Source organism: Neofelis nebulosa, chromosome 10, assembly GCF_028018385.1.
Source record: "Neofelis nebulosa isolate mNeoNeb1 chromosome 10, mNeoNeb1.pri, whole genome shotgun sequence".
Classification (NCBI taxonomy): Eukaryota; Metazoa; Chordata; class Mammalia; order Carnivora; family Felidae; genus Neofelis; species Neofelis nebulosa.
Window position 1 is genome coordinate 68360581 of NC_080791.1, and position 18472 is coordinate 68379052.

Sequence of the window (18472 nt, forward strand, 5' to 3'; positions counted from 1 at the left end):
GACTTCTGCTTTCAGGAAGATGGAGTAGATGTACATTGCCCTATTCCTCCTGCTAAAACAACTGAAAGTCTTGAACATTATATATAAAATAAAACATAAGAAGACTCTGAAAGGTGGAGAAAAGGCATAAAGACTAGGGACCTCAGGACTCAAGGAATGACATGGGGTGAGTTCCCTGGGTTTTCTTTTCGCCTAATATAGTCCAAACTTGGAACTGAAGAAGCTGGCAACCTGGAAATGAACAGGCACAGATTGAAAAGCCTGCTGTCTCCAGCCAAAAGACCAGGAAAGGGACAGCCTAGCAAGGCAGAAAACTTTTAGGCAATAACCATTCTGCTCTAGCCAAACACCACAGAAAGACTGTGGCCCCCATCTTAACTCATGCCAGCCGAGGCTAAGTAGGGAGCCCAGACTTCTGTTCTCATGAAGTTGTAACTAGGCTTTCTAGCCCCCTGCCTGGGTAGTTTTCAGAGAAGGCTGAGTAGGTAGGCACGAGTTTTATCCCTGCTGGGCAGTAACAAACCTTCCCACTACTGTTCTCCTGTTCCCCTGGTTCACTGTCATTAGAGACACATGGGGAGCCTAGCCTTCACTCCTACCTCGTAGTAAAGAGGTGTTTCTTTCTGTCCCTACTGGAGTGATGTCAGAAGAGACCTAGTGAAGAGTCAGGATTTTTGCCATCTTTGAACAGTAAGGAGAGTAGCCCCTTCCCACCAGTGGTGTCAGTGGAGGCTGTCAGGGGAGCTGTAATGAGACATGCCTTCCCCTCACAGCCAAGGTGTTATCAGCAGAGGCCTACTGAGCAGTCAGAATCCCAACCCTTGCCCAGCAGTAATGAAGAGCCCCTTCCCACCTCAGGGGTCAGCAGAGGCCATGTGGGAAACTTGGACTTCTCCCACCTGGCAGTAATGAAGCAGGAACCTTTTCTTTCACTGGAGCAGTGTCAAAGGAAGCCAGTAAACCAGAAAATTCAAATAGGGTCTAGAATCTCATAAAACCCAAAATGTTTGGGTTTCATTTAACAAAAAAATCACTCTATATACAAGAACCAGAAGAATCTTACTTTGAATGAAAGTAGAGACAATCAATAGATAAAAACACCAAAATGACAGATGTTAGATTTATATGACAAATATTTTTAAATAGTTATAGAAATACTTCAGTGGGAGATCCCAAACTTTTTGAAACAAATGAGGAAAATAGGAAATCTCAGGGAAGAAATCACAGATATAAAGAAAAGTGAAAGGGGAATTTAGAACTGAAAAAATGTAATACCAAAGTGAAAAACTTGATGAATAGGCTCAACAGCAGAATGGAAGAGACAGCAGAAAGATTCAGTGAACTTGAAGATAGAACAACAGAAATTGCCCAGTCTAAACAGCAGAGAGAAAAGACTGGAGAACATTTTTAAAAAGGTCCTCAGGACCTATGGGACTATAATAAAAGATCTAAGATTTGTGTCATTGGAGTCCTGGAAGGAGAGGAAAAGGAAGATAGGGCTGGAAAAATACTTGAAGAAATAATGGCTGAAAATTTCCCAAATTTGGCAAAAGACATAAAGCTATAGATCTGAAGAGCTAAGCAAACTCCCAACAGGATAAATCAGAATCACTCTACATCAAGTCCAATTATAGTCAGACTTCTGGAAACTAAAGACAAATACCTTGAAAGCAGCAAATGAGAAAGTTACCTTTTCTTACAGGGTACAAGCACCCTGATTTCTCATAAGCAAATTTGTTATCAAAAGTTATGGAGACCAGAAGAAAGTGGCACATGTTTTCAAGTGTTGAAAGAAAAGCACTGTCAACTAGAATCTTACAACCACTGAAAATATTCTTCAGGAATGAAGGGGAAATCAAGATCATGGATGAGGGAACACTAAGGGAATTGGCCACCAGTAGACCTACCTTAAAAAATGGCTAAAGAAAATGCTCTAAACAGAAAGGAAATAATAAAAGGAAGGCGTCTAGGAATGTTAGGAATTAAGAAAGAACATGGTAAGCTAAAAATCTGGGTAAATACAATAGACTTCACTTCTCCTGCATTTCCTAAATTGTGTTCAATGGTTGAGCCAAAACTATAAATTATTTGATGTGGTTCTAAATGTATGTAGAAGAAATATTTAAAACAGTTATATAATAAATGGGAGAGGGTAAAAAGATGTAAAGGTTTCTGTACTTTACTTGCACTGATAAAATGATGACACCAGTAGAATAAGTTATGTGTATATAATACACCTAGAGCAACCACTGAAACACTCCAAAAAACTAGATGAATCAAAATAGAATTAAAAAAAACACATACAAGTAATTCACAGTAAAGCAGGAGAAACAAAACAAAACTAAAATAGCAGGCTTAGTCAGACCATTTATATACCAATTAAAGGGTAGAGATTCACATACCAGATTTAAAAACATGACCCAATTGTATGCTTGCTACAAAAAACTCCCTTCAAATCTATTAGTGTAGACAGGCTGAAATGTAAAAATATGGAAAAATGTTATATAAATATTGAGAGAAATAGCTATATTAATATCAGATAAAGCAGACTTGAGAGCAAAGAAAATTACTAGAAATAGGGGTATTATTATATAGTGATAAAAGGGTTATTAGTTCATCAAGAAGACCACAATCCTAAATGTGTATTTACCAAATAACAGAGCTGAAAAATATATGAGAGTATTGTCCAAAATGAAAGGAGAAATTGGCAAGTCTACAGTTATAGTTGGAGACTTTAATGCCCCTCTGTCAATAATAGGTAGAACCTCTAGACAGAAAATTAGCAAATAAAGAGCTCAGCAACACCATTGACAAACCCCGCATCAGGCTCTGTGCTGACAGCTCAGAGCCTGGAGCCTGCTTCACATTCATATTCTCCCCCGCCCCCTCTGTTAATAATAAACATCTTTTTTAAAAGCTAAAAAAAAGAAAAAAAAAAGAATTAAAATCATTGTGTGTTTTTCAACAACGGCGGAATCAAGTTGGAAATCAATAACAAAAAGATAACTGGTAAGCCACCAGACGTTTGAAAAATACACAATGTGGAGCGCCTGGGTGCCTCAGTTGTAAGCGTCAACTCTTGATTTTGGCTCAGGTCATGATTTCATGGTTCCATGTCAAGCTTGTGCTAATAGCATGGAGCCTGCTTGGGATTCTCTCCCTCCCCCTCTCTCTGTGCCTCCCGTGCATGCACACTCTCGCTCTCCCTTGCTCTTTCTAAATAAATAAGCTGAAAAAAATAAAAAATACTAACAAAAAATAAAAATACACAAAACATTTAAATAATATGAGTCAAAGAAGAGGCCTTAAGGGAAATTAATAAAAACAACCACAAAAACTTTGAAATGAATGAAAATGAAAATATATCAAATTTTGAGACACAGCTGAAGCAGTACTGAGAGGGAAACTTACAGCATTAAATGCTCACCTTTATTAAAATGGTTATATTCGTAAAAAAGGGGAGACGTTTCAAATCAATAAACTTCCAGCTAACCTGAAAAAAGAAGAGTAAAAGGAACCCAAAGTGAGCAGAAGGAAGGGCATAATAAAGAAAAGAGCAGAATCAGTGACATTGAAAACAAAAACAAAAAAATCACTGAAACGCAGAGCTAGTTCTTTGGAAAGATCAATACAGTTGACACACCTGTAGTAAGGGGGGGGAGGCAAAAATTTAACAGTATTAGGAATGAAATGAATATCACTACCGATCATGCAGATATCAAGAGGATAATAAGGGAGTACAACAAATAACTCTGTACACATAAATTGGATAATTTATATGAATCAATTCTTCAGAAGCACAATAATTCTTTCAGTATGAATTAGATAATGTGAATAGCCCCATAACTGTTAAGGTATTAAATTCATAATTAAAAATTTCTTAAAAATTGAGTCTCCCAAGTTGGGATGGTTTCACTGGAGCCTTGTGTCAAACATTTTAGAACAGTGAACACCAAGTACACAGTCTTCTTCTAAAAACTAGAAACGAAGGGGACCCTTCCCAATTTGTTTTGTGAAGTTACTTTTATCTTGATACTAAACCAAAGACAGTTAAAACTGACCAAGCCAGTACACTTAATTCCTAAAGATAAGAAAATCCTTACCAAAATATTAGCAGATAGAATTAAGCAATATGTAAAGGATTATATGCCATGACCAAGTCGAGTTCATTTCAGGGATTCAGAACTGGTCAGTATTTAAAAATCAGAGTTATCTACCATATTGATAGTCAAAAGAAGAAAATTCACACCATCGCATCAATTGACTCAGAAAAAGTATTGACAAAATTCAGTATTTACTCATGATTAAAAAAAAAAAAAAACACAACTCAGAAAACTGGGAATGGGGTAATTTTCTCAAATTAGTAAAAAACATATTTAAAAAACCTACAGCTAACATAGTACTTTATAATATAATAATATTTTTGAGAGAGAGGGCGAGTGGGGGAGAGGCAGAGAAAGGGAGACAGAGAATCCTAAGCAGGCTCCAGGCACTGTTAGCACAGAGCCCAATGCAGGGCTCGAAGTCTTGAACCGTGAGATCATAATCTGAGCTGAAACCGAGTTGGATGCTTAACTGAGTGAGCCATCCAGGTGCCCCACCATTTTTTTTTAAAGTTCATTTATTTATTTAAAGAGAAAGAGACAGTGCAAGTGGGGGAGGAACAGAGAAAGGGAGATAGAACCCCAAGCAGGCTCCATGCTGCCAGGGCAGAGCGCGATGCGGGGCTCAAACTCATGAAACTATGAGATCATGATCTGAGCCAAAACCAAGAGTCGGATGCTTAACCAACTGAACCACCCAGGTGCCCCTAGAATGTGAAGGTTGTTTCTAAGCAAAGATGTCTGTCTGCTCTCACCACTCCTACTCATTATAGTCCTGGGAGTCCTAGCCAGCACAATAAGGCAAGAAGAGGAAATAAAATGCATTCCAATTAAAGGAAGAAATAAAATTACCCCTTCCCCATTTAGGTAACATGATTTTTTTTTTAATGTAGAACAGTCCTCAGGCATCTAAAAAAAGAAAAAACAAACAAACAAAAAACCCCCCCAAAAACCCTGTAGAACTAGTAAGTGAGCTTAGCAAGATAGCAGGGTATGAGATAAACATACAAAAATCAGTTGTATTTCAATATAACTAGCAAGTAACATGTGCAAAGTGGAATTTAAAGTACAATACCATTTACAAATGTGGAAAAAGAATACCTTACTTGTAAATCCAACAAAATATGTACAGGACCTATGTATAAGAAAGTATTAACTCTGAAAAGAATATTTAAATAAATGGAAAGACATACTGTTCTCACCAATTAGAAGATTCAGCATAGTAAAAATGTCAGTTTTCCCCAAGATTATAGTTTAATTAGCCTTTCTTCTCAAAATCTGGCAAGATTTTTTTGATGATCTAGACAAGCTTATTCTAAAATTTATGTAGAAGGCAAAGAAATAAGCTACACGTGGTAAGAGAATTTGGGGAAAAGAATAGAGGGGAGAAATCATTCTACCTGATAAAACTTATTATAGAGCTACAGTAATCAAGACTGGTATTGGTGGAAGGATAGACAAATAGATCAGTGGAACAAGATAGAAAACCCAGATGTATATTTGCACAAATATGTCCAAACTGATTTTTAAGAAAGACACAAAAGTGATTCAGTGGAGGAAGGATGGTCTTTCAACAAATGATGATGAAACGATTGCATATCCCTATGCACAAAAATGGACCTCTACTTAAACTTTATACCTTGTACAAAATTTGCTCAAAATGGATCATAGATTTAAATTTAAAATATAAAGTATGAATTTTATTTAAAAAATATAGGAAAAATATCTTCCAGTTCTAGAGTTAAACAACGAGTTCTTCGATTTGATACCAAAAGTACGGTCCACAAAGGGAGAAATTGAAAAGTTGGATCTCATCAAAATTAAACATTTACTCTTTGAAAGCCCATGTGAATGAAGAGGATAAAAGGAAGAGCTACAGACTGGGAGAACTTCTCTGCAAACCACGTATCTGACAAGGGACTAATATCTAGAATATGTAAAGAAACCTCAAAATAGTAAAAGTAGTAACCTCAATAGTAAAAAAAAAAAAAATCCATTTAGACAGTTGGCAAAAGACATAAACAACATTTCATCAAACAGGATATACAGATGTCAAATACAGGAAAAGTCCACTGTCACTAAGGGAACTGCAAATTTAAGCCACAGTGACGATAATCCTTTACCTGCAGAATGGCTAAAATAAAAAATAATGACAGCACAGAAAGCTGGTCATAATGTGATGAAAATGGATCACTCATACATTCTTGATGGAAATATGAAATGTTAAAGGGAGTTTTTTTATAAAACTAAACATACAATTACCATAAACCCCAGCAATTATACTCTTGGTAACTTATGGAATGAAAATTTGTGTAAGTTTATGTTCACATAAAAACCTGTGTACAAATGCCCATAGCATCTTTATTTTAATATCCACAAAATGGAATTCGCCCAGAAGTCCTTCATCTAGTGAATGGTTTAACAAACTGTGGTACATACAAACCATAGAATACTACTCAGCAACAAAAAGGAACAAACTATTGATACATACTAAAATTGGAATGAATCTCTAGGGAATTTTTATGCTGTGTGAAAACTAGTCCCAAAAGGTTACATGTGATATGATTCCATTTGTATACATTTTTGGTAGAATTTTAGGGTTTGGGGCAGATTAATCATTGCCAAAGCTTAGAGATGTGGTAGGGCCAGGGGAAGGACAGGAAGGTGGTTACTTAAAAGGGCAACATGAGGGATCCTTGTGGTTTAGAAACTGTGTTCAATCTCTTGACTGTGGTGGTGGATATGTGAACCTTCACAGGCGATCAGATTGTGTAGAACTTAATACACACACGTACACAGACAAATGAGTATACTAAAACTGGGAAAACCTGAATAATGTAGATTGATCAATGTCAATATCCTGATTGTGTATTATACTATAGTTTTGCAAAAAAAAAAAAAAAAAAAAAAAAAGTTACCACTGGACGGAACTGGAGTACAAAGCATTCTGTATTATTTGTTTTGTTTTGTTTAAACGTTTATTTATTTTTGGGAGAGAGAAACAGCGTGTGAGCAGGGGAGGGGCAGAGAGCGAGGGAGACCCAGAATTCGAAGCAGGCTCCAGGCTCTGTGCTGACAGCTTAGAGGGGCTCGAACTCAATAACCATGAGATCATGACCTGAGCTGACATTGGACGCTTAACTGACTGAGCCAGCCAGGTGCCTCTGTATTATTTCTTATAATTGTCAACTACAATTATCTCAAAAATTGCAGTTAGAAAAAGTGGATGGCTTAGGATAAAGTTCTTTTCCTAATTAAAACAAAACAACACAAAAAACCAAAGTATATGTTCTGGAAAGATAGATAGTTGGATATATTTGTAAGGAAGACATATTACTGTATATCAGTAGCACAGAATTAGTACATTAAAATTGGTTAGGAAGTTACCAGTGGTAGTTCTGATTTATGTTTGATCTGAAAAATAAAGTATCTTATTTTAGTACCCATTTCTGTATTCAAAATAAAATAGACATTTCATGATAAAAAAAATTGTAAAAAGAAAAAAAAAGAATTCATAGGCAATGCCATTTCTTGGATATATATTATAATTGCATTGTGCCTAGATTTTCTGCTTTAACTATAAAATTGTAGTAACCAGTATTTTTTTATATGAAGAACTAACGAATGATGTAAGAATTCTCTATGTTCTATTCTGAACTCTAAAAATTACAGTCTATAAAATGTATAAATTACATTTTGTATAATAGGAGTAAACTAGAAAAAAACTATTATCTTCACTCTGGAATGATGATAAACAATCATGGTCAACCCAAAGCTCACATGATATGTGAGTAATTTAACATACTCAAGAGGACAGCTGATGATAAGCAGAGCAAAAATTTTTGTGTGTATTAATAATGGTGCAGTATAGTATTTTATTCCATTTTTGTAATCCATAGTTTATCTTTTAATATGTAACATATAGTTTAGTATGATTTTTAGTTAAGCATCACATTAAATGAAGATAAATGTATATGACCACATTTACATAATTTATTTGTTGAAGGCATAGATGAATTGAAACTAATTTTTATGACTGACTAATCTTGTTTATAATTATCCTGGAGCCAGCTTGTTAAATAGTGAATTAGGAAGCTATAGAAAATTATTATAATATAGCTTGAACTGGTTTCCGAGTCTGGAAGATAATGATGGCCATGTGAATCTGTATATATCTGTACATTTTCCCAGAAAACCTAGACAAAAAGGAACACAAATGAAATGCGGATAACCTATAACTTCTGCATTACGGGGACAGAATGCCATAAACTTCCAATTACCTGTAAGTAGCAAAATAATCAAGTTCCAACAGAGCTTCTATTGCTGCTATAGGTCTATATATGTGGAGAGGATGGAGTGGAAAGCCTTTGAGACTGTGAAACAGAGAAGGCCTTGAAGGACTTAAAGTAAATACAAAAATCACCCTCACAAGGAAAAAGTACAACAGGACATGCCAAAAGAGTTTATAGCACCGGCCACAGGGAAGGAGATCTCGAGGGAGACGTGGCATCCTTGGAGGAATTTTGTCTCTGGGACAGAAGGTAGAGAAGTATGATGCCTCTGAGTCAGTGGTGAAGAGAAAACCAGAAGAAAGAGAAAAAGTGTGTCCTGTAGAATGAAAGACCTCAAGCTCTCCACTCCTGTTACCCATGCATGAAACTACACTAAGTTGACAAAAGTTTGAGGTACTTTCAAACTAAAGAACGCTGCCCACAAAATGACCGGGTGGGTGGAGGCTGGGAATCAAATTTACACAGCACCACTGTTAGAAGAGAACAGAAAATAGGTATAAAAGCATTTTAGCTGATAAAAATCCACTCTGCCAAAAAAAAGCCCTGAGGAAAATAACCACAGAGTACTGTAACACAGTACTCCAGACTAAATTAAATATTCTCAAGCAAAACAAAACCTGGTATCCAAAAATTTAAGGAGAAAAATGAAGAAACAATAGGAAATGCAATATGAATTGATCAAACTCAGGAAAGAAAAGAAAAAGACAAAATTGTTATTAGAAGTGAATAAATTATAAAATGCTCAAGAGAATAGAATGGAATGAAAATCTAAAGAGGGACGTAGAATGAAAATGAGAGAAAGAAAAAAGGATCTCAGAGAAATGAAAGGAAAGCCTGGCAGAGGGTGTCCAACGTAACTGAGTTTGTGAAGAATAAAAACGCCACAGGGGAACAAACCTTAGGAACTATTAGCCAAGAAAACTTTCTGGAAATAAGGGAAATTTAAGTCTACCTTTTGAAGGACCTTCCGTGTACTTGGGAAAATTGACCTGGAATGATCAGCTCAGACCATATTTTAGTAAGCTGTTAAACTTTAAGGATAAATTGAGTTGGCATCATACACTGGAAGAGCAGCACACAAATCATGGCAACAGAATAGCAATTTGAAGAAATTCACTGAAACAAAGTACAGACCAAGGATTTGACATGTAGCCAAGGTTTTCTTCAGTTTTGATGGCAGTTAGAAATTCCATTCTTGAACATTGAAGAACTTATTGAAATGATACTATATCCATGAGTTCTTCTTGAGTTTATTAGGGGATAAACTCCATCCAGTGAAGAGATCCCCAGGGAAGCTTCAGCAAAAGGACTATGAGCATTTAATGTATTTATAGAAGTAAGGACTAAATGGAACAAGGGTGGGGACATAAGTAGAAGTATAACATATTATATGTAAGATGAAATAAAAAGAATACCACTCAAAAGGGGAAGGGAGAAAATGAGAGAAAGTAGAATGAGATCGTAGACTGTTGAATGGGTAACAGACAAAGGATAACACTTAAAACTGGCAAACCGGACCCTAAAAGCTTAAATAAGGAAAAGGGGGAAAATGGGGATTAAGGGTGCAAATACAAGTATAATAAATGCACTACAACAAAATTACCTTCCTAAATACCAAAAGAAAATGTAAGAAGTAGCAGAACACAGCACATGGAGAAAAGAACACAGTAAATATTACTTAATACAGTAATTATAAACTAGATGAAACAAAACATCATATCCAATATGAATGGTCTTAAGTTGCCTATTAAAAAGATTTTTAAGTTGGCTCATAAAACATATGAAAATTTGGTTTAAGCAAGAATCCATTAGTGGACGCTAAATCTAGGGCGGAAAGTTTAAGACTCAGGATATTTGCACGGTCTCCAAGTATCTCCTTACATATTACATAATTGCTGCAAGGGGATTAAACAATATGTAGTGGAAAAGCTGGATAACACTTTGTCCAGTTGATTCAAGTTCCTATCACCAATAGGGAGGTTGGGGACATCATGGTCTGTGACTGTGATACCCTTAGAAGGACACATCATAATTTAGGTGGTAGTCTAGTAAGGAATACAGAACCTGAATCTAATTATAAGGAGCATCAGGCAAACCCAAATTGCAGACATTTTATAAAATAGCCAGCCACCTCTTTAAAAAACCCCATTTATGTCATGAAAGAAAGGCTTTGGAACTGTTCCAGACAAAATGAATCTGAAGAGACAGCTAAATGTAATCTGTGATCCTGGGTTCAATTCTGTACTAGATGGGGAGAAACACATTATTAGGATTAGGAGGACAATTGACAGAATGGGAATATGGCAAAAGTACTTTATCAATCTTAAATTTTCCTGAGTTTGCTAACTCTTTTGTAAGAATATCCTTGCTCTTAAAAAGTCATATAGAATTATTAAGAGGAAAAGCATGATATGTAAAACTCTCAAATTCTTCAGAAAAATACACAATGTGTGTAGGGATGGGAGAATGATAAAGCAAGGGTAGCAAAATATTAAAAGTTGGTGAACTGAGTAAATTACAGACATTTTCTGTTCTTTAAACTTTTCTCTGAGTTTTAACTTCAAAAAACAAATAATAAACAAACAAGCAAAAATCAGAAGAAGATAGCTCTAGCTATGAACTATAACCAGAGACCAGTCCACACAGTTCAGTGAAGAAGAATCTGAGTTCCATAATTTTCTCCCCCTACCTTTTTGGTTAAGGTATTGAGTGTTCTACATTTCACTTTCAATTTGGAATGCTTGACTCATTTGATATCAGTCCATGCTAAGCTATATATATGATTTTTCTTAGAGCTTTTTCTGTGTTACATTTTTACAGGATTTGCCTTTTTCATGCTTAAAATGTGTTTGAAAGAAAAAAAATCATTCTGAATGTGTCCTTTTCTTTGACCTCCAGTAAAATGCTTGGTCATGTGGAAAAACACCCACTATTTGGTTCTCCTCCCCCTTTCCCCCACCCTGTCACTTCCTTGTGTTCTGAGAACAAAATATAAGATGGATGGGGTTAAAGGCATTTAGAGTATCTTTTCATATTTTTGATGTAATTCCAAAATGAGTTGTACCAAACAATATGTGGATAGTAGTTTTGTAAGTGTTGCCAGCTCTTTCACATTTTGCCAGATCAAGCTTCTTTATTTATCTTTTGAGGAACAACATGTTCTGAATCAAAAGAAAAATGTTTGAAGATATTTTGTCCTAATGATAGTTTCTTTATATAGTAAAGAATTTCTTTATATAGGTAAATATAGTCAGTAGTTCTGATCAGACCATGTGTGAAGAGATCACAACAAATGAAATTTGAGATGATGCAGTCCAATGTTACATGTTGTATTAACTAAAATTTATTTTTTATTGTGAAAAATCGGTGATTAAAAATTAAAAATTTTATGCCCACTGATTCTTCACCAATGTTTACACTAAGTTTCTTGCTTCTGTCTTAAGGCTGTATGGAGAGAAGAGAATCACGTGGTTCCTCTAGGTGAACAGTCCAGGAGCTCTCCTACATTTTCAAGTGGAGCAGTATCTGACATGCAGGGAGAAAGTTGTCTGGTGTTTTTCAGTCTTTAGTGCAGTGGTGAATTACTGAATGATGCTAACTGTAGTGATAAATGATGGTTATTAGGTTTTTTTAATGTAGGGATAGTGTGAATTCTTCAGAGTTCTCTGTTATTTACTGTACAGTTTTGAATGTTTCCTTTTACAAGAAGATTGCAGTGATGTATGTAACTGCTTTTCTTCTGGAACTTTTAATCTAAAGGTAGGATTTTTATTAGGTTATTTAGCCAAATTCCACAATAAAGTCAGCAAAAATTAGGTGGAAATGACTGTGATGTACAGTACTAGGAAACAGATTTCATGCAGAATTAAAGCAATTATTTTGTCACTCAGTTTTTATAATGATGTTGCTGTTGATCGTTTTTTTCCTTTTTGCATTTTGAGTTCCTAATTTTCTAGCCATCTTCTAAGAATTTTGGTAATTGCAAAGTTTTTATATTCAGGGCTTTAACATTATAATGTTTGTAAGTAATTATAAAACAGTCATTTTTTTTCTTCTTACTAGGAAGAAGCATTGCATGCATTTATTCAGCCAGAGATCCTGGATGGCCCAAATCAATATTTTTGTGAACGTTGTAAGAAGAAGTGTGATGCACGAAAGGTAGATGCCATGTAGAAATTAATACCAGATTACCTGAGTTTATATTCAATATTCAATAGGTCCCTTTTCTTTTAGGGTCTTCGGTTTTTGCATTTCCCTTACCTGCTGACCTTACAGTTGAAAAGGTTTGATTTTGATTATACAACCATGCACAGGATTAAGTTGAATGATCGGATGACATTTCCTGAGGAGCTAGATATGAGTACATTTATTGATGTTGAAGATGAGGTAAAATATTTATTATACTTATTTGTTAAAAGATAGTAATCCATTTTGGTTGGTCATGTGTTTAATTAAAAGAGCTATTTGAGGAAACCAATTTGACAATAAACTTCATATATTGAAAAAAAAAAGAGCTATTTGGGGTAACAACACTGGTGTTGTTTAAACTCTTCTTGATAGAAGGTTTTCCTTTCTCTCCATATTTTGTAATGGCAAGTTATATAAAAAGATATAAATTTGTATAAGCTTTTTTTTCTCACCATAAATTATATTTCACATAATCTTGTTTGATCAGAATAACTCATAATATTCTTTGAAAAGACAAAAAGGATCCCAAGCTCTGGAATTACTTCTTTAATTTGAGCGATAATCTTATGTTTCATAACTTTCTTAGCGAAAGAAACCAATCTAGAGGTGGGCTGCACTGTGTTTCTGGCACATAATAAACACAACAAATATGTAAGTAAAATGAGCAAATTGGGTAGTATGGCCTTAATATCTTATATTTGTCTTAGTGTCATTTTCAAGGATTAAGGTTTCTGGGTTATTCTCAGCTAAAGTTTGCCACCTCTTAAATAGGCTAGGTTAGAAAGCTAGAAAATAAAGGTATTTTGTCTGTTTTCCTTTTTTAATTAGTTTTTTTTTTTTGTAGTCAAAACTTTATTTAAATAGTTTGAATAATGTAACTTGGAAGGGCACAGGTAATGCTTATCAGTTTCTTCTACTCACTGACCCCTGCAAATCTCTGATTCCCCTAACCTTATTCAGTAAAAGATTCTTAGTATCCTAATTTATTCTTTGGAAACTTCTGATTTCATTATGGGAAATATTTACAATCACTTGAGTTCTTAGAAAGTGATAAATCTTTATTTTTTTCAAAATTACCATGAATCATTTTTTTCTGATTGGAACTTACCACTCTAGTTATAAAAATACCATTTCCCAAGAGCTCAAAAGTGATTTTAAACATTCATGAAGTTTTAGTTAATGCTCTTAAGTATCAAGTGATGATGTGGTATAGAAGAACAACTTTTCTGAGCCTTACTTTGCAAAGTAAGGACAGTATTTACTCTTTATAGCTTTCATGAAAAGAGTGCTTTAGATAAAGTAGATGTTCATTGAATGGTACCTATGACCAGGTACTTTTGAAAAGTTTAATTCAAAATAGTATTTCAAACACTTGTGCTTAAGCTAGGAAATCTTTCCAAGGTATACCAAAGTAAACAACCTCTTTACAGGAGTCTTCACAGAGATTAGTATTGGATCAGATTTCTGTATATACCTAATATATTCTTGTAAAAGGAAATCTTTTACAAATAAAGAAAACCTAGATCTAGTTTGACAGGAACTTTTAGGAAGTTCCAGGTCCATATCTTGGGAGAAGAGATGTTCTGGCCTAAAGGAGTGTCAGACTCAGTGCAGAGTTCTAGAGTTGGTTTTCACTTAAACTTTACTTTCTCGAGGGATGAAGACTGTATGTTAGATGCAGTTCCCACAGCAAAGTTCTTGACAAAAAGTTGGTGCTTATTATTATGTATTGCCTGGTTAATTTAGGAACTCCTGTATAACATATCAAGAGGCTACATCTTATAGAAGAATTCTCAAACTATTTAAACAGAAACATTTTTAGATATGTATATAAAATATTTAAGGAAAAGGGGCCAAGGAGTTGTTTGGGGATTTCTAAGAAGTAGATTCCTTCAAATTAAATTTGCATGAAAAGGATTTAAAAATCATGAAAGCATGAAAAAGTGTGATTTTTGTTGTTACATTTCTCCCTCCTATATGCTAGAATGTAAGATTCTTGAGGATAGATTCAGTGTTGTTTTTCTTTCTAATGGTGTCTAATGCCTAGCACAAAGATAAATAAAATTGAACCTTTTGTTCAAGAAAAGAGATGATATTCTTTTGGGATTTGAGAACAAAAGCTCATTTTGGCATTTAGGTTCACAGCTTTTACAGATTTTGGTGAAAGAAATGGTAATTTACGTTATTACTTTGCAACTATAAACATAAATGGGGTTTAATTAGAATTATGAATCACTGATTCATTGTATTTGAATTTTAAGGACATTAATAGAAATGTTTTTAAAATACACTTTTCTTAAAATTTAGTGATTCATCACTTACATATAACACCCAATGCTCATCATAACAAGTGCTCTCCTTAATACCCATCACCCATTCAGCCCATCCCCCAACCACCTCCCTCACATCAACTCTCAGACACTTAACTGACTAAGAGCCACCCAGGCACCCCTAGATTTCATTCTTTTTGATGGCTGAGTAATATTCCAATGTGTGTGTGTGTGTGTGTGTGTGTGTGTGTGTGTGTGTGTGTGTGTGTATCACCACATATATGATATATACATATATGTATGATACCTATGATATATGTATACATCATATGATATATATGTATCACATTTTTATATGTATATATCTCACATCTTTACCCATTAATCAGTCGATGGACATTTGGGCCCTAAAGTACACTTTTTTTGGTTTAATTTTATTTAAGGACTCACTCTCTAAGATAAGATAAATTTGCTTAAAATAGATATTTTTATTAGTAACATCTGAAGTTATGTGAAAAAGTTAGCATGTAGAGAAAAAGCTTTACTGAGTATATGTTTTTATTTAACTCGTAATTGTAAGATAATTATGTTTTATTAAGAAATCCCCTCAGACCGAAAGTTGCACTGACAGTGGGGCAGAAAATGAAGGCAGTTGTCACAGCGATCAGATGAGCAATGATTTTTCGAATGATGATGGTGTTGATGAAGGGATCTGCCTTGAAAGTAATAGTGGAACTGAAAAAATTTCAAAACCTGGACTTGAAAAGGTACCTTTTATAGTTTGTGGGTTTTAGTTGAGATAATAAAATAATCTCTGAGCTGTTATATAATTCTCTAACTGTTGTGACCAATAAATTCTCCTTAGGAGAAGTAATTTTTGAAAAGTAAGACTTTTTTAAAGCTGTTTTGTTTTTTTTTAATGTACATATGTGATCATAATTAAACTTTAGGAAAAAACTGCTTACAGGCAAGAGCATGAATTTTTGGAGGCTGATCTGTAGCTGGGGGGTGATATGGAAAAGGAGATCACTTCTGCCTTAAAAGTTACACCACGCCTCTAAATCTTTATATAAGAGTTTTCTCATATAGCAAAATGAAAGTTATTTGGCTACATCCATTCATTTTAAGATTCTGGCTCTGGAACTCCTTATGAAATAGTTAATAATAGAACTGATCTTTCTGAGGTAGGAGAAAGCCAAAGGCTTCAGCCTCTCTTGCCTCCCTATCACAGCCCTTAAGGCACTTAAAAAAAAGATACAGTTCCATGGATTATAATTTGACAACTACAAGATTTGATAATCTCTGTTATAGAATCTTTTATGTCATGGTATCAGTGATTTTTAAAATGTTATCAAACCATTTCTTTCATATTCACATAATCTGCTTTATTGAGGGGAGAATTATAGGTCAGATGTCTTGAGCATGTATAAATTATGAATCAATAACCTAAAGACTGCAGTAGCTCAAGTCTTGCAGAGTCATATTCAATACAGGGTTTTTAAGGCAGTATTTAAGAATAGAATTTCTCTTGCATTATTCCAACCACCATCATCATTTACCTTTTAAAATTATCTATTTCAGGGCAGATAGATGATCATGAGTTGCTATGTAATGAATAATGTAGCAGATATGTTATAACTTAGTGTAAAGAACACTGCATTCAAGCAAGGGTTGGCAAACTGTGGCTCAAAGTCTAAATCTAATTCTCTGCCTGTTTTTCTACATAAACAGTTACATCTGTCTTTTTTCCCCCCTTGTCTTACTGCTGTAAGTAGGATTTCTTACAGTGTTGAATAGGAGTGGTGAGATAGGGCATTCTTGCCTTATTCTCAACTCAGGAGGAAAGTGTTCAGTTTTAAGTATGATGTTGGTTATAGGGTTTTTGTAGGTGTGCTTCATTAAGCTGAGGAGGTTTCCCTCATCCTAGTTTCTTAAGCATTTTTATCATGAATGAGTTTTGGATTTCATGAAATGCTTTTTCTGAGTTAGTTGATATATAGGATCACATGATTTTTCTAATTTAGCCTGTATTACCATAGATTGATCTTCTGGCATTGAACCATCTTTGCATACTTGAGAAATGTCAAATCAGCAGATCACTGTATCACAGATATTACATAAATACATTAGAAGATGTTCCAAATCATTTTATTGCTCAGCTCTTTTGCAAAGGAAATGGAATAATCTTGTTTGAATAAAAACATTATTTGGGATTTCTTGATCTTGACTGTGCATACCAGAATAGTCTTCTAATTAGAACCTGCTTCTAAAAAAAAAAAAAAAAAAAAAGAACCTGCTTCTAAAATTTCAGATTATTATTTTATTTTTACAAAAGAACATATTTCAGATATGCATAGTTACAGAGGTTATAACATAATTAAAACGTGAAGGAATGCACTGAATGGAACTCTGATGTATAAAATTATGTGATGACTTTACCATTTTAATTATCTTAGAGGGAATTGTGCCTACAATAAATATCTAGGACAGCTAACATATTATTTTACTCTGTACTAATAGAGAATAGGAAATGCACAAATAAGGGAAATTCTTTTTCTTCTCTGAGGTACTTTTGTTTTTTTCTCTTAGAATTCCTTGATCTATGAGCTCTTCTCCGTTATGGTTCATTCAGGGAGTGCTGCTGGTGGTCATTATTATGCTTGTATAAAGTCATTCAGTGATGAACAGTGGTACAGCTTCAATGATCAGCATGTCAGCAGGGTAAGGAGGGTTTTTTATTTTTAATTTATTTATTTTAAGAGAGAGAGAGAGAGCATATGTGTGCACATGCTAGCCAGAGGGGCAGAGAGAGGGAATCCCAGGCACTGTCAGTGCAGAGCCTAACATGGGGCTCGATCTCACGAACCGTGATATCATGACCTGAGCTGAAATCAAGAGTCAGATGCTTCACCTCCTGAGCCATTCAGGCACCCCAAGGAGGGGTTTTTAAAGATTATTCTGAAAGACAGGAGTAGAGCTGTTTCTAATCAACAGTAGGGGTTTATTAAAAATGGGAGACTTAGTTTGTCCAGTGAAGCATTTTAAGACACATGCCAAGTCAGTCTTCTGTTTTTGCTTTGAGTAAATTTTCTAGTTTATCATTGTTACTTATTTTGTTCTGTTCTGTTTTGTTTTGTTTGGGTCTTGCTAAGTGTTTCCAGAGGCAGACTCCCTTTTTTTTTTTTTTTTTTTTTTTTTTTTTTTTTTTTTTATCTTGAGCCTTCATGTGGGCTACCTGTTGAGCACTAGAACTAATTGGCTGGTAGCAGCCAGTGATTCTGATCAAATTTTGTGAATTGGTAGTTGTATGGTACATTTTAACTCTGAGATTAAAATTGGCTTACTTGTTGACATAAAGGTAATGATGTTATAGATTTTAGAAGAAGGTAAACAGTGTAACAACTTTTTAGATAACACAAGAGGACATTAAGAAAACACATGGTGGATCTTCAGGAAGCCGAGGATATTACTCAAGTGCTTTTGCAAGGTAAATAACTTCCTAATTTGTACTGTTTATAAATTAGAGTTAATTATAGCTCTTCAGCATTTTTTGCCATTAAAAAAATTTAACCCAGGGGTCAGCAAACTATAACCCACAGACCAAACCCTGCCTGCCTCT

General features: G+C 34.7%; 1 protein-coding gene across 3 annotated transcripts in view; it reads left to right on the plus strand.

The window, feature by feature from the left end:
* USP47 (ubiquitin specific peptidase 47) overlaps positions 1-18472 on the plus strand; it is a 107145-nt gene that overhangs the window by 59086 nt on the left and 29587 nt on the right. For all 3 annotated transcript variants that reach the window (XM_058688255.1, XM_058688256.1, XM_058688257.1), the window contains 5 exons: positions 12458-12553; positions 12629-12781; positions 15453-15620; positions 17443-17574; positions 18264-18340. In XM_058688255.1, the coding sequence (XP_058544238.1) occupies positions 12458-12553; positions 12629-12781; positions 15453-15620; positions 17443-17574; positions 18264-18340 (626 nt within the window). The remainder of the gene's footprint in view (positions 1-12457; positions 12554-12628; positions 12782-15452; positions 15621-17442; positions 17575-18263; positions 18341-18472) is intronic.